Source organism: Zeus faber, assembly GCF_960531495.2.
Source record: "Zeus faber genome assembly, chromosome: 7".
In the NCBI taxonomy this organism is placed as follows: Eukaryota; Metazoa; Chordata; class Actinopteri; order Zeiformes; family Zeidae; genus Zeus; species Zeus faber.
Window position 1 is genome coordinate 8,037,583 of NC_137203.1, and position 17,688 is coordinate 8,055,270.

Here is a 17,688-nt window from a genome sequence, read left to right on the forward strand (position 1 = left end):
ACAATGAAGCTCCTACAATGGACACGTGAGCATCAGAACTGGACCATGGAGCATTGGAAGAAGGTGGCCTGGTCTGATGAATCATGTTTTCTTCTACATCATGTGGATGGGCGGGGTTAGGGACCGAGCCGATGGAGCATCTGTGGGATGTGCTGGAACAACAAGCCCGATCAATGGCGGCCCCACCTCCCAACTTCCAGGACTTAAAGGATCTGCTGCTTACATCTTGGTGCCAGATACCACAGGACACCTTCAGAGGTCTTGTGGAGTCCATGCCTCCACGGGTCAGAGCTGTTTTGGCGGAACGAGGAATAAGTTACAGTATAAGTGGTGATTTGAATGTTGTGGCTGATCGTTGATCGGTGGTGAAGTTGACTGATTTGTTATTTCATTTCAGAATTGTATGTCTTCTCCATACTGATTTCCAGCTGTTCAGTCATTTGAACTGGGTAAGGTTCTCCATCAACTCCGGTTGAGCCATTCAATTAGTTAAGCCTTGAGCTAGGAAGGACACGGCACACTTGGAACTGGACATCAAAACTAAAATACTTTTGTCCAAACATTTTTGTCCATTTACGATTGTGTTACCGTCCTGCATCACCGGCACCTAAATCGGCTTCACTTCCATTTATTTTTGATGTTCACCGTTCTCCACCAAAGACATTGAAAAATGTCCAGTGTCAAAAAGCAAGAAAGCACCGCCAGCTTTTCTCGAAACCGCTGTGAGCTGTCAAGTTCTGGGTCCTGTCCTAGATAATGGTGGTACTTTGGTACTACCTTTTTGGGCCCCCAAAAAAAACCCTCTCTCCTCAGGATCTGTCCAAAAATCAGAGGGCGAAATAGAACATTTTAATCTCAGGTTTTTCGGACAGCACGAATTTTGTAAAGGTTTGTAAAGCCACAAAAGGTGCTGCAATTAAATTTTTCATTTGCCCAAGACAATCCTTGATGGAATTCCTCCATCCCATCAATTTACTGTTCAGAAAACGAATGTACTAATCTGCTGAGACATCTCCCACCTTCTGATGCATCATACATAATTCAAAATCATGAAAATTAAATACTTATTTGGTTCTTCGGGTGTTTCATATGGCTTTACTTCTTTCTCCGGCTGCTCAATTTAGTTCTCTCTCTCTTTCAGGCTGTTCTATTATGTTTTATTTGGTTCCATCTCTATCTATTTGGTTCTATTTCCATCTCCAGCTGTTCTATTTGGTTCAATTTCTAACTCTGGCTGTTCTATTTAGTTCTATTTGTATCTCTGGCTGTTCTATTTGGTTTTATTTGGTTCCTTTTTTATCTATTTGGTTCAATTTCTAACTCTGGCTGTTCTATTTAGTTCTATTTGTATCTCCAGCTGTGGTACTTGGTTCCATTCCTCTTTATTTGGGTCTATTTCCATCTCTGGCTGTTCTATTGAGTTCTACATCTTTCTCTGGCTGTTCTATTCGGTTATACATATCTGGCTGTGTAGTCCAAACTATGGATTAACAAAGCCTTTTCAAAGTAATGTCTCTCTTCCTCTCTCCCTGTCTGTCTGTCTGTCTGTCTGTCCTTCGATGATCTCAAGCGAACAGCGAGCCAGCGGGGCGGGGCGTCAGGGCTCTGCAACTGAGCTGAAGAGAGTGTCTTTCTCCGGTGTCTGACTTTAAAGCCAGTGTTGGCATTAGCATGGGGGCGGCGTGATATGAGCTCCACTCCGAACCAAGTGTTCCAGAGAGCTGTGTAATTATAGCAACATAACGATATAAACACTATCTACCTCTGCAAATCAACACTAACAGGAACACACATCCAACTTCCAGACAACTCAAGTGGATCGTGTGGAACTTTAAAGTTTGATGTGTTATTTTTCGTTCCGTGGGATTGGAATATAGTTGGAATGTAGTTTGAAAATAATCATTGTTATGATCAAAGTCAATACACCGCAAGCAAACACCGTAAAAAAAAACCTTTGGACCTTTGTTGTTTTTTTGAGTGCAATGAATTCATATCAAATAAAATATATATACGTATTTCAAAAAAGGGAGCTGAAGGCCCTTTCACTTTCACCCGCCTTCATTTTTACTTTAGAAACGGAGACAAAAAAGTCCCCCGCCTTCTGCTCGTCTTGTTAAGCGTTCTGCAATGTTTCCCAATAAAAAGTTCTGAAAAGTACGAACTTTCTGAAAAATGTTCCATGTGGCGGCTCTGAAGGGAAAACAATCCCAAAAATTCTTTTTGATCGTCCAATGTTAGAAATGTGCATTTTGGCTACTTTTTGTCATCAGTTATCTATCCGTCCATCTATTTAAGATAAGACAAACCGTTATTTAACCTTTAAGATATTACCTTTATTCATCCATCTATTTTCATTCATCCCACAATCATATATCCATCCATCCATCCATCCCTCTATAACCATCTTATCCATCATCTATCCAAGCCTTCACCCATATTTCTATCTATCCCTTTATATCCATCCATCCATCCCTCTTTAACCATCTATCTATCCATCATCTATCCATGCTTCCACCCATATTTCCATCCATCCATCCTCCATCATGGAAAGGGGTGTATCTTGCGCCAGCTCGTCATGCTGTGGGACTACAATTGTCCCTACATGTTCCAACACATTTGACTGGAAACCTGCTCTGTCCGGCGGCTCACGACGTGTTCGTCCACTTACCAAGAATCTGAGGGGAGGCCTCGTGTTCTTGGACGCTCACGTGTCTAGCCCCGGGTGGAATGAGAAACATCTTAAGGTAGCCTTGTCGGGTCGGAAGCAGCGGCGGAGGCAAAGAGGGGCGGGGGTTAGGGAAGAAGGAGAGCACAGGTTAGCGAGCAGACACACGAGCGCTTTGCCGTTTGCAGGGGTGGACGTCCTGAATGCTCACAAAAGGACCTTGCACTTTGCTCTGGGAAGCTGTGAGGCTGGGGAGAAAACACCGACAGAGGAAACAAAGGAGGAACAAGACAGAACTGTTTGTTCTACACCGTCCTTCTCCTCGGGCGCGGAGGTCAGAGCGGAAAGAGTTTCATTGAAAGATGGCGTTGAGGGTTTTCATTCAAATTTGAAAGATGAAGTCGTCGCTCATTGTTTTACAATGAGTATAGTTTGGGGGGAAAAAAAGCAACTGACAAATAGAAGATTACCACCGCATTGTGTTGCATTGTGTTGTGTTATGTTAATTCTCAGATATTTGGAAGTCAAACCGAATGGAAGCCCGGAGCCATGTTTCAATAATTGATAACGGAGCAGGGATTTTCAGGCCAGAGCCGCAAAGTGTCCTTTCATCGAGTCCACCCCTTCTTGCAAACGCGCCGTGACTCACCCAGAAGGTTCCTGGAATCCTCCGTCTCGTTCACATACACGTTGCGAGCTCCTTTGGGCAAGGAGAAGGCTCCTCTCGTTTTCCCTTTAATAGAACAAAGGCGTTAGATTTGCTTTCGTCCCCTTCTCTCTCTCTCTCTCTCCCCCCTGGACGCCGGGCGTCAAGCCACCTGGAGGCGGATTTCGTTTGCGAAGCGAGGAACGGAAAGGAAGGCGGCGTCGTCACACAAGGAAGCAAACCACTTTAATTGATTACCTGAGTGGCGATTGCCAATTATCTAGGGCTATATAATTACTGGCTATTGGCTTTGACGGACGGACAAAAAACCCAGCGGTGTTTATGAAGGCAGCCGCTGTGCCGTCAAAGTTCATTCCAGGTCGCAGCGGCTGAGGGGTGCGTGCGGTGGAGATGCCGACTATTTATGGCAAAAAAATAAAAAATAAAAAATAAACAACGACAGCGACGGCTCCATGGAAAAATACTCGGTCGCTCGCTTCGCCAAAGAACGTTCCGTGATTGGGAACCAATGTCATAACACACAAACCGGTTGATTCAGAGAACTTTGATGACTTTGTTGTTTTGTTTTTTTTCTCATGGAGATGAGAAGAGTATTGCAGACGAAGCAATGAGTAGGGGAGAGAGGGAGCGAGAGAGGGAGGGAGAGAGGGAGGGAGAGAGGGAGGGAGAGAGAGAGAGAGGGAGAGAGGGATGGACAAAGGGAGAGAGAGCGAGGGGGGGGCAGAGTGAGAGACGGAGAGGGACAGAGGGAGAGAGCAAGAGAGGGAGAGAGAGGGAGGGACAGAGAGAGAAAGAGGGACTGAGGGAGAGAGACAGAGAGAGAGATGGAGGGAGAAGAGAGAGAGAGAGTGGGGGAGAGAGAGAGAGTGGGGGAGAGAGAGAGAGAGAGGGAAAGAGTGAGAGATGGAGAGGAAGACAGAGGAAGAGAGAGAGACAGACAGAGAGAGAGAGAGACAGAGGGAGAGGGAGAGAGAGAGAAGGGGAAGAGTGAGAGATTGAGAGGAAGACAGAGGAAGAGACAGAGACAGACAGAGAGAGAGAGAGACAGAGGGAGAGGGAGAGAGAGAGAGAAGGGGAAGAGTGAGAGATTGAGAGGAAGTCAGAGGAAGAGAGAGAGAGGCAGACAGAGAGAGAGAGGGAAAGAGTGAGAGGGAGGGAGAGAGAGGGAGAGAGAGACAGATGAGACAGATGAGAAAGTCATGTGTTTGTTTCTCCCTCCAGTACGATGGGATCATGTAAACACAGCAGCTTGGGGCGTTGGCTCTGGGCGTGGGCGTTGGGTTTGGTGTTAGTTGTGCAAAGTGTCTTCAAACAGTCAAGAAAAGCACTTGAAGAAGAAAACGGCGCCAGTGTGCACAGACCATTCGTTAACGTCAAAGGAGACTTTGACCGAGAGGAAAAATCAAATGAGAAAACACTCGTCAAACAGACGGGGAGTGTTTCCTGATCCAGGAGAAGAGAGCGTGGGGATCGGTGGAGCACCATCGTCCTTCTAGTGTTAGTGGACGCTGCGCTAATGTTCTGGAGAAACTACAAAGGCACGGAGGGAAACGCTAGAACACGCTAAATCGAGAGGCCCCGGAGGAGAGGAGGTTCGGGTAAAACACTGGATACTTGCATATTGTGTTTTCCTGCAAGGGCATTTCTTTTTGGCATCTCTTGCTTAACTGTTTTCCTGTTAAAAAGACGGGTGGTTAGAAAGGGCGGAGGGTGGAGGAGACGGGACGTCAATCACAGGCTGAACACGGGACATGGAGTCGTGATTTTTATACTCATTATTTTCTTCAACACAGACTCCATGCAGTAAATGTTCAGTGTACACCGTGGTGTGATGTACCTTCAATACACCCTTCAATAGTGATTTAAGAAGGTATCATGATACCATTCAATTGAAAACACATTGATTATTGTTTCAGTCATGTTATCATCCATCATCCGTTCATGCTCCAGAGGTGATTTTAGACGCCCCCCCAAAAAAAGAAATAATCAGTGATTTCAATGGAAAATTCCGATGAATACAGATTTCGGCTATGCTTCCCATCCCCCATGCTTGTTGACTTAGTGTTTGTGACTCTAAACACAGGCAGAGGAATTCAATTTGGGGTTATGACCATGATTCTCCATTCTGTTCTACTCCCCTCTCTGCATCTGCAGGATTTTTCTGTTTGCAAATAATTGTAATTTGTTATAAAACATGTAAAATTCTAATAATATTTATTTTGCATTCATTTGTATCATCTAAGGTGTTAAAAAATACCGACGGGTGATGGATAGGATAATAATAAAAAGGTTATATAAACTTTATAAAGTTGTGTGTAATTCATATACAGTTAAAAACACAAACAAATTAGAAAAAAAATCATGTAGAAAAGTGAAGCAGAGTGATTTTTTTCTGTTCTTTATGCAAAACACTTTTAATCTATATAACTATGCAGAGTCTGCAGCACAACCTGGCAAACTGGCCAACTTTAACTTGAATATATATATATATATATATATATATATATATATATATATATATATATTCCCAGCCTCAATTTAGGATGAATCTGGTTGGCTTATCAGATTTATTTTTGTTCTTGTAAATCTTTTTAAAAAATAAACCTATTTGAGAGGCTGTTATAGAGATAATTTGATCTACATTAACCAACCAACACGAACCAAATAGCCATGTCCCCTTCACCATCACTGTATTTTACAGGATTCGCCAGATGGACATTTTCTTGAATACTTTAATATAATACCACTATTAATATTGTATATAATACTGTAATAACACCTAAATAGACTTAAATATTTCAGAATATAAACAATATAAATATTGCATAGTCTGTAAGACATATTTTCATTATTAAATGTCTATTTTAATTATTAATTTTATTTAAATGATATAAATTATTTATTTTTTAATTGATCTATTTATTAATGCCCAGTATAAAAAAAAAATTTCCCCATGATGACTCCCTTGAGGTAATTTATGGTTATACTTTGCACTATTAACACTGAATAGCTTCATTGAGAACCATTGCGCACAAAATATCAGATACTGCTAGCATCACAGTTGAATCAAGGGCCCTTGACCCCCTAAAAGTCCTAAATGACCCTAAACTCCCTGATTAGCAGGAAGAGAAATGTACTTTGAATATTATTATAAATCTCATGGCAACTCCGGTTGCTTTAAGTGTTCCAGTCCAAGCTGGGGGTTGCCCGCTCGCCCACGCTGTCAGCCTCTTTTTGTTTTGTGCTGAATTGTTGGCAGCGGGAGGCAACGCCGGTCGGCTCAATCAGCTTTTGTTTTTCCGCAGCGTTAATGCCCCGCAATCAGCCGGGACAGAGGGATGGAAGGACACCAGGGGAAGGGAGAGCAGAACGAGAACGGAGGAACGGAGGAGGGAGAACGACGGAGAGGCTGGCTGCGAGGCGATAAGATTGGAATATGAGAACTCCGGGCGCCTGCTGGGTGTTCTGAGCTCTGCTAGTTTTCACAGGAATGAAAACCACCCTTTGGACATATTCTACCCACAACGCGACTCAGAACACAAAGAAACTCAGACCCCAAAAAATCTGGGCATGCCCGTGAACCACTTATTGAAACCCAAACTGAAATAACTAATATAAGTAAGCACAATAATTTATCCTGTGCATAGAATAACATTTGGAATATTCTGTTTGTTTTTTATATATTTGGCCATTTTTTCAAAAGTATTTTATAACATTTTTTCAATGCTTACGTTGTCAGTAACACATCAACTTTTATCACAAAATATTCCTCATATATAAAAAAGGTACTTGGCCAATAAACCGATTCAGAATAAGCTTCTCTGCTTCTCTTCTCTGGCGTCTGCAGAATCCATCTGAATGGAAACTCTTTACAATTTTGGACTGAATAACAAATGGCCTGTTTTAAATTGTTCATTTTCGTAGTGATTTGCTGGGAAAGAACCTGTCATGTTAGGAGGTACCGTCAGGCGCTGACGTGATGGAAAGCCTCTGCACGGAGAACCGTTTGATAATTATAATGCTCCTGTTTAGAGCCCATAATGGCTTTCAGTGCCAAAGACAAAGTGGCCATTGGGCTGCCTCTGCAGTAAGTGAATCCCAGATTGATATCAATTACTAATACCTGTTTATAACTGTTGCTAATTACAATAAACAATACTCATCTTGGGGTGCATGATGCATAATTTAAAAACAGTGAGGCCTGGGGGGAACCATCAAAATGATGCGGCATGCTCATTCCCCACGGCCCTGGATCAAAGCTTTCAGATGATTTACAACACCAGCGCTGATGAATAAATTCTGATTCCTGCACGGGGTCATGTGTGAATGTGGAGTAGGGATTGATATCCGAATACGGTATCAGCAAAGCACGAATAGTGGGTTTTTACAAATATTTATTTTGTTCAAATATAAAAAAAAAATAAAATTGTTTTCCAGGAAGAAAAAAAAAGACACGAAACTGAAACACGTCCGGTCTCTACGGAGACGGGTCTTTTTATCCTTCAATTTAAATGTTTTACTTCTTAAATGCCCGTCAGACCCTAGACGTGTCTCTTACAGTTAGGGGTGCGGTTCCGAAAAAAAATGTAATGTAATTCTGCATAACAATTATCCATTGTCCATCCATCCATCCATTATCCATTGTTAACACTAAATCTTCCATTTTCAAACAAACAGAAGCACATGGCTAATTATTATGGAGAATGATGTCATCGGACCTTCCCGTGTGCAACAGAACATTTTTCGGGGTTGGGGTTTGGGAATAATGGGGTGTCGGAACAGTTGGAGAACGTTCCTTCTCCGGAGGCAGAAGGTGTAGGACAGGGTGAAAACGATCACACTGATTTCATAACTTTGGGTTTAGGGTTATTGCGTCCGGAGACGGGGGGGGGGGGGGGGGGGGGGGGGATCTGTCCTGGCTCTGTCAGCGGAGGGAAGAGTCCGTCCAGGAGGGGCGGGGCGACGGGAAGCGAAGCGCCGGTCTTAGAGAGCCAGGAAAATAACAAAACCCGTTCAGATTGTACATCCGTGGCCGACAGATTGTCCAAACCACCGCATCGACACTGGAACGGACCGTCTCCTGCCCCATCTATTACGGCAATATCGTGGCGTGTGTGTAAACGCGCGAGACGGAACTGTTCCGGGATGTAGGTGCATGTGTGAATAGTGAAGATGACTCGCGGTGCGGGAAAGGTTGTCCCAGTAATTTACCGGGAACTACAGTATGTGTGAAAGGGGCTTTAGTATAAGAGGGGATAAAAAGCCCCTCATTGAGATACACAAGCGTTAAACACGATTCCTCCAAAAATTGGACACAAGAAACAAAGACTTTCTTTATGATGCTTATAAGTGGGGGAATAAAGGTTTTTATTTCACGACTTTGCAGCGTTGGGCGATGAGCGTTTGTTTTGCTTTGAGTCTGCAGCTCCAAGACTGGGATGGATTACAGCCAGACAGGAAGCCACGGCTCTATTAAGATAACCGCGTTGTCTACCCATCATGCATCAGGAATCCCTAATGCCGCCATGCAAGGTCAACCACACACACTAGGCGCTTTCCGTCTTAAGTGAATCTGATGGAATGCTGGTCAGTGAGGACTTACTGTATTAGGTTTCGGTAATGCCTTCTGAGGAAAACGATAACCGAATCAATGAATATGTGACTGTCGTTTTGAAATATGTGCGCAGAATATCAATAACCGGGGATTTAAAGCTGCCGTCAGAGCTGCCGAGACCCCGTTCAGACCTGGTAATGTGTCTCCATATCGGGCCCAGATGTGGGGCTTTCCAACTATTCACAGTTAATTTAATGTTTATAATATTATATATATATATATATATATATATACACATATAGTTAAATCTTTTTTTTTATTCACAATGCTGAATGAAAAGCATTTAACTTAATGTTTTCAGAATTTAAAACTGAATAAAACTGTATAATATACTGTTTTATTCTGTTTTAAATTACAAAAAAGGAAAATAGACAATTTGTTATATTATTATATTTTTTTAATTTCTAGGCAAAGACACCTTTGCAGGGTGGTGTAAAAAGAAACAAAAAAAAAAATGCGGGCGTTCATTTCTTCCCCACAGGAGAAGACAAACAAGGCAATTTGGGTTTGAGGACCCCCGGTCTAGAATTCACAAGCTTGAGAAATCGTCTCAGTCTGCGTCGTCTCTCGCCTCTTGTGACTGTATTTCTCTTCCCCCGCTCAATATGCAAATACCCACGCATTCCATAGAAAAATCACAACAAAGACATTAGATCTGCTGGGAAATTGGCCTCTTCTGTTGCTTATGATACAAGTCACCGAGGTACAAAACCTTCTTTTCAAAGACTCTTGAATACAGATCAAATATCCTGTCTCTGTCTGTCTGCGGTCCTTCGATGCGGCGAGGGACGCACGGGCATCGAGACCAAACTAATGTACTACCCCAGCATTTCACAAACTTTTTTTTCCTCCCAAGGCACTTAATACGACGCTATCGCTCGCTATCTTAATGCTATCCTGTTAACACACCTTTTGTCCAAACTTCACTGTCGACCTTCTATTACCTGACCATTCCTGCAAGAAAACTTCCTCGACTGAAACTATGGTATGCCTCAAATTGATGGAACTCGTCACCAGCAGACATCATACAGGCAAGCTCAGGGAATTCCCTTCAGTGCCTAGCTTTTATTAATCATGTGTAGTCTTTCCACGATTGCTGATTTTTAAATCCAAAGATTGTACTGTCAAATCTATGAATGTACGAATCTTATAAAAGAGACTGAGGACGACTCATAGTGATGAAAGGTTCCAACCTTTCATCACTATGAACAAAGCTAATGTCATCACAAAAGCTAATGTCTATTCTTCAAGTTTTTTGAAGTGGAATTTGAAACATTCTCATGGTACGCCTTGCAAACACAGCCCTTTTGGCATCTGCCTTTAAAACGCGTCCTGGGTGATCTGATCTCAAGTGGTCGGCTCCAAAGTCCAGGTGCCAATGTACCCGAGAAGGGTGGCTCAGTGTGAAGACCCACGAAGACCCCCCTAGTCGGCTACGTCGACATAATAACCGCTTCTTCCACTTCTCCGGCTGCATGGAAACAGCATTTACAATTTCCCTGTGGATACAATCTCACGAGCGAGCGGCGAAGGCTGACTTCCGGCATAATAACACGGACACCAGGGTCTGTTTGTTGTGAGCGCAGGTCAATGGGAAACAGGGTTGTTTTGCATATTGAGCGGGGAAGAGAAATCCAATTACAAGCCGTCAAACAAGACGCACCGTGACGACTCCTTCTGGAGCCAGGTGTGAACGGCCGCATCCCAGTTTTATTGGAATTGGGTTTTAGCCCATTCACACACATTTTCCATTACCGATCACATTCCCGATGATTATTCCTGAATCAAATGTAGATTTTAATTTATATTGTCAAAAATTCTAACGTTGTAGTGAGTAACCTCCGTGACAATTATTTCCCGGTCCTGCACCCAAGCAAAAACGTTCCAAAAAGAAAAAGATATTTATAGACAGAGAGATGAAAATTTTCCGAGGGTTTAAAAATAAAAACGCACAATAAAGCCCCATTCAAAGGAAAGGAAGATGCTGAAATATGCTTTTAAACGAGGGCGCTCCTGAGTGATGTCGCTCACCGGCTTTTTTGGGCGTCCGGGTGAAGCTCCCCTTCACCGTGCGGCAGTGGGAGTTGTCTCCTCCACAGACTCCGCACTTGTCCTCCACTTTGCTGGAGCCGATCTCCTTGTCACAGCCGACTTTCTAAAAATCAAAATAAAAACACAGACAGCACAACGCAACAAAAGAGAATATATATTAAAAAAAACAAAAATTTTCAGGGTTAAAACCCGCGCGGCGGATGGGTTCATAATAGAGCGCTTGGGGAATGCTTACATAGATTTATTTTTTATCCGACCCAGAGAGGTTTTTATCTTAAGTGGAGGGAGAGTTTAGACTGAGAGGAAGTCACAGGCAGAGACGAAAAGAAACAACAAAAAGTATTGACACCAAAACCCCAGAGTCGACTGGAAGAAGTAAAAATATGACTTTTTTTAAATTTTATATTGGTAATTATGTGCTATCTCCTCATATTGTATAGTGCATATTTTGAATATTAGAGTAAATCATATATTAACTGCTATTTATTATTATTATTATTATTATTATTATTATTATTATTATTTAGAGGAATTATTATTATTATTATTATTATTATTATTATCAATTATAATAATAATGATAATAATAATATTTATTATTATTATTATTATTATTATTATTAATAATAATAATAATAATAGAAAAAAAGTAATGTTGGAACGATTAATTCACATTTTTAGACTTTTTCTGATTTTGGAAAATTTGGATGACATGGTGAGAAATGCTCTCCTGGTCCCGCTGACTATTATGATAACACCTATTTTTGTCTGAGTTACATCATTTTGTACATGTTTTGTGGTTGTTAAAGCAATGGCGTCTTTTGCCTTTCCAAATGGAACTGACAAAATACGGCAAAGTGAATATCAAGCTTTTCAGAAGGGGTTGAGAAATGACTGGATGACTAGATTGATATATTTAAATTAACGTGCAGACGGTGTGATTTCAGCACTTTATGGGTTTACATCAGAACTCATAACAATAGCAATAACTACAAGAATAATGAAAGTGCAGGTTTTACAATTTGGAAGGATTGTTCTGAGCTCATCTTTGGAGAAATCTTCTGATCATCTGTTCTTCGCTTTTGTCATCGTCGGTTACATTTCTCCCTTTAACAAACCAGGAGCAGTTACGACTTCAGCGTGAACCAATAATAAAAAATTAAAAAATGGAACAAAAGTCAAATCAAGTCCAAACACCAAACCACTAACGAAGAATACGACAAATAAAGAGCGTCGTTCCCTGCTTGGTGAACACACTAAACAGCTTGAAACCACTTTTCATGAGCACTGAACTCCAAATGAATGGAGTTGCCCTGTGGTGCAGTTCTATTAAACATTTCAAATGTGAAATTAATTTGTCTGAGAAGAAAAAGTTCCTGCTTGAGTCAATACCTTCTCACACAATTTATATATAATTGTTATTTATATAACTAATTTGGCGCATCATATGGTTCATATTTTGTGATAGTTCTGCTACGAATACATTCAACATGTATTTGACGGATTTGATTCCTATGAAACATGACACGTATCAGATATAAAATAAACTTGTTTTTTTTCTGTGTTATAAATCACTTCAAAGCACGTTTCATTTGTCAAAAAATAAATAAAAATGATGATGTCACAATAACACAATTCTGTGGAATACCCGCTTCTGATTGGTCGATAGTGTCAATTAGTTCTGAATTATGACCGTTGTCCCGGGCAACCGTATCTCGCATCACTCTGCTCACGTGCTAATGCTAACACTAGCTAGTGGAGACATCTTGTGACGCTCGCTGGAAACTACAATGGAAGACTTGAAGCGATGAAGGCAGATATGTCAATTTCAGGCATACGAGTTATCATTATAAAACTAGGCTTACTAGTTATACAACTAGTTGTGAAATCCTTTCAAAACAATATTCCGTCTCAGTGCTTTCTTCTATTATGTAAGCATCTGTGTGTTAAGCTGGATAATGCGCAGGCAGGTGGTCATTATGGCAAAATAACCCCTTTCATAGCGATAGACGAGTTCTAGCTCAAGTTTCTAATGTCACAAAACAACCAACCTTCCAAGTCTTATATCTCTGATTGGAAGTGACTCCTGTATTATTATATACACGTGTACATATTTATTTATGAAATACAGTATATGCATTTATACTATACAGTATACTACTAGCAACCATACTGCTACATAGCCCCAGTCATCACATTTGAATCTAATCAAAATGGATAGAATTGTTTTTTGAATATTTCCTATATTTTTGTATATTTGGCTATTTTCGATTTTTATTTTACTATATTTGCTTTTTTTTGGGCTATTTCTTTTTGGATATTTTGCTATTTTTACTCTTTTTTTTAATGCTGATTTTCCGCTCACCAGACACTCCCCGCGCACGCAGACGCTGTGGGCATCGCGGTACGAGCAGCGCGTGCCGTCGTGCACCAGCTGCTTCATGTAGGCCACGTCGCCCGTCTCCCTGGACTGGCAGTACAGGTGGCAGCGCTTGTTCACTGTGGCAAAACAAAGACAAAGAGACGACAAAAAGAAAAGATGAACAAGTCCGCAGTGAAGTCATTAAGTTTCTATACCCTGCAATAAAAAAATTAAAATTAAAATGGCAATAAAACTCTTTATCAAAGATAATGTTCTTTTATTGCGAAATTATGTTCTATTTAAAATGACAGGTGGCCTGAATGATGAAGCGCTCATCAGAGGTGACGTTATGGGAGATGTACCAGGTAGATAAACCAAAACCGCATTTGATTTCACACACGCCGTACTCGCAGCCTTATTTTTCCAGATGATAAAATCAAAGTGTTTCTCAGAACAACCGGCTCCCACTTAAAGGGCGCAGTCAGACACACACTTAAATATCACGCTTCTTCTTCCTTTTATATTTTTTTTCCTTTGGTTCTGAGCCAGGTTCCTAAGACACCACTAATTCAGAGCGGAGCCGAACGGCTAAACGTGAATGCCGCGGCTGATAACGGACAACGCAGATGGAAGGAGAACAGACGTGTTTCACACGCTCAGCAGCGCCGAATAAACGTGGTTAAAAGAGCTGGTTTTTGGGGGTTTGGACACCTCGGAGCTGCTGGCTCTGCATACCAAACACGGCAGAACAATTACACCATCAATCAGGCGACGGAGGAGTAATGCCGGTGCGCCATATCGACAAACTGCTTAATGGACACGTGCACACCGCAACTGTGTGTAGAGCCGCGCGCACGCGCGCACACACACACACACACACACACACACACACACACACACACACACACACACACACACACACACACACACACACACACACACACACACACACACACACACACACACACACACACACGGACACACACACGATGTGGTCCGTTGTGCATTACCAAATCTTTACTGTTAATTGTTTGTTTTTCTGTTTTATCAATATAATAATTTAATTTGCCATGCGCCTTTTTATTGGGGACCATTCTCAAGGTGCTGCAGGAAAAAAGAAAAGAAGCAAACAGCAGTCCTGAAGGCCCGGTCCCCCATGGTCAGCTCGGTACAGGGGATGTAGAGGAGTAGGCTGCTGCTGCTTGACCTGAGGTGGCGGCAATGGCGGCGGGGTGTGAGCAGTTCTTTGAGGTGACGGGGGGAGTTTCCGTAATTGCATTTGGAGGTCAGGAGAAGGACCTTGAATTCAATCCTGTACGGTGACAGGGAGCCAAAGAAGGGATGCGAGGACGGGGCTGATAGGGGTCCCATCAGGATCCTGGCGGGACTGTTCTTAATGTACAGTATTGGAGCTTCCTGAGGGCACCTTCAGAGATCCCGATGAAGAGTGCATCACAGTCGTCCAGCTTTGAGGAGACAAAGTCACGGTCAAACCTCTCTGAGTCGGAAGGAGTGAGAGTGCGGCGGAGTTCCGCAATGTTCCTGAAGTTGAAGAATGATGTCCTTCACATGTTCTTGATGTGGGTGAGGGAGGGGTCACGTTTCATCCCAAGGTTGCAGACTGAGGACGAGAGAGAGATGTCTTGACCAGCAATGGTGAGGTAGGTTATGGGGCAGTGCGGGCTCTGGTGAGGGGTGGCAAGCATGAGGGTCTTGGTGATGCTGCTGTTTAGATGCAGGAAGTTTTGATTCATCCAGACCCTTATCTCCTCAAGACAGGTGGTGATGAGGAGGAGCATGTAAAGAATGAAAAGGATATGACCGGGAACCGACCCCTGTGGAGCACAGGAGGTGACCTGCTTGGTCCCAGACCTGGCCCCGCAGAGGGAGACTCCATCCTTCCACAGAGGTAGGAGTGGAACCAGTTGGCAACTATTTTCGGGAGGCCAATGCTGGCTCCCAGGCATTCGATAAGAATGGAGTGGTCAATGATGTCAAATGCCACGCTGAGGTCAAAAAGGACTAGAAGACTGGGGGAGCCGGTCAAGGTCAGGGAGCTGCACAGAAACCACTTTTCCTACACCTTGGAGAGGAAAGGGGGTTGGATGTAGGCCGGTAGTTGGCTAAAAGGTGGGCTTATTGAGAAGGGGAGTGATAACGGCTGTGTTGAGTGATGCAGGGACTGAGCCAGAGTGAGTGAAGGGACTGGTTAACAACCAGAGTCACCAGAGGACAGAGGGCAAGATTTGAGAGGAGCCGTGGGGATGTGGTCAAGGGATGGGGATGTCATCTTACTGATTATACCCTCTGCCTCTCACTGAGTCACTTCACGAAAGCCAGGAAGAGGCAGAGGCAGTGCTGGCAGCGGGTCAGGGTTAGGGGCAGGCAGAGTAACAGAGCTGGAGATGAGGGACCTGATGATTGGTGATCTTCGTCTCGTTACACTGCTCCTCAGAGGGCTCGATGGCAGACTGGGACTGGGGCTTAAGGAGGTGGTTCATGGTGGAAAAAAAAGTTCCTTGGAGTTCCCAGGATTGTCTTTTATGAGGTTGGAGTAGCCTGGGCCTCTCTCAGAGCCCTGGAGTATGCCTCTCGGTGCTCAGGGTAGGCCAGCCTCTGGGCCGTGAGCCCTGGAGCTCCAGGATGTGGCCAGCGGATTTGAGTTCTCGGTTCAGGGGTGAACCAGGGAGCTGAGCGAGCGAAAGTGACCTCCTGTGTCTTGCAGAGGGCATGGAGGTTAAAAACACTCCTCAGAGCTTTAATGAAGAGCTCCACATTTTCATCTGCCTGGAGACTGGGGGAGAGTGATGTAAGTCCACTGTGGGGCTGGCTCGGCAGATCTTTCTCCAGTTGGGAACAGAATTGCTGTTTTGATTTTGTGAGGGCGGCAGATATGAAAGGTCCATGGATATAGCCACGTGGTCAGACATACCGTGGACGTACCATTGGTTTGTAATTATTTTATTGTATATTTTTAATTTTAAATATTGAAATTATTTCAGGTTTCTAATCTAATTCTTACATTAAATTGACAGATTTTTTCTATTTGTATTGCTTTATTTTATTATTATAGTTATTGCCTATTAATGTGAGCCGCTGTCACACTGCAATTTCTCTCGGTGGATCAATAAAGTATCTATTTATCCAAGTCTCTTCACTTCTATGCAGAGTCGGAAACCAAATGCGTATCGCTCCGGCCGTCCTAGTGTTAAATGGTAACGTTGGGTGTCACCATATCTACTAGCAATAAACCTATTTAAATAGTAATGAATTGTGTGTATTTAATCATTTGTGTGCAGTTTATGCGCTCTATAAAAGAAGCTTTCATCTGTAAATAATGGAAAATGCTAAATGTCTAGTTGAACAAACGACTCTCTATCGAACACTACCATTTTCTCTGATGTGATGCGAAACCACATGTACTACTGACAGCCCATACTAGGGAAGGAGGGGTTTTCAACAGTCATCTCTGTTGTCGGATTCTGAAATGATCTGAGTTAAAATGAATAATAATCATGAGCCATCAATTCAGCTTAATTTTTTTCCTAACTTCGGGGGCGACATTAGACGAAAAAAAACCAAAACAAAAAAAAAACAATTTCCCATTTTCAAAACTTCCATTGGCATAAGTCACACACACACACACACACACACACACACACACACACACACACACACACACACACACACACACACACACACACACACACACACACACACACACACACACACACACACACACACACACACACACAACCCCAGGCTGGAAACAATCGGAGGGCCATATTGAGAATGTGACACTTCCTACCGTCAGGGTGTTCGTAGGGCAGCCAGTGGTGCTTGCTGCTCTGGAACTCAAAGTGGGCGTTCCTCAGCTGGCACTGCTGAGCCCTGAAATCCTCAAAGTGCTTGGGGCAGTCGTCAGTGTTGCAGAGCTGATACTCGTAGTTCACTCCGGGACAGTCCTGGCCGCCGTTGGAGGGCCTGTTTTTTGTTGGTTTATTTCCCCCCAAAAAATGGAGACAAAATGTGACTCACAACAACAACAACAACAATAAAAGAACAACGGAATCAAACGATGAGCGCTGTTTTTGCTCACCCGCCAGGGGGTTCTATGTAAGATGGGGAGCCTTTGAGACTGATGATTATGGAAATAAACTATTACTAGACAATTTCCGGCAAAACTTAATTTTACAGCTTCTACGTCTTTATTTTCCACACTTTGTGGGGTTTGGTGATAAAGAAATAGAAAATAGTACCATATCAGACCACCTCATAACGTTCCAATCATGTGATTCTCATTCACTGGTAAGGAAAAATAAAAATAA

General features: G+C 42.8%; 1 protein-coding gene across 1 annotated transcript in view; it reads right to left on the bottom strand.

Moving 5' to 3' along the window:
• Positions 1-17,688, bottom strand: part of adamts3 (ADAM metallopeptidase with thrombospondin type 1 motif, 3) — a gene marked incomplete at its 5' end in the record, with an annotated part of 152,332 nt that overhangs the window by 26,310 nt on the left and 108,334 nt on the right. Inside the window, 5 exons of the mRNA XM_080003784.1 lie at positions 2,669-2,749; positions 3,315-3,398; positions 10,978-11,101; positions 13,364-13,497; positions 17,169-17,344. Of these exons, the coding sequence (XP_079859910.1) occupies positions 2,669-2,749; positions 3,315-3,398; positions 10,978-11,101; positions 13,364-13,497; positions 17,169-17,344 (599 nt within the window). The remainder of the gene's footprint in view (positions 1-2,668; positions 2,750-3,314; positions 3,399-10,977; positions 11,102-13,363; positions 13,498-17,168; positions 17,345-17,688) is intronic.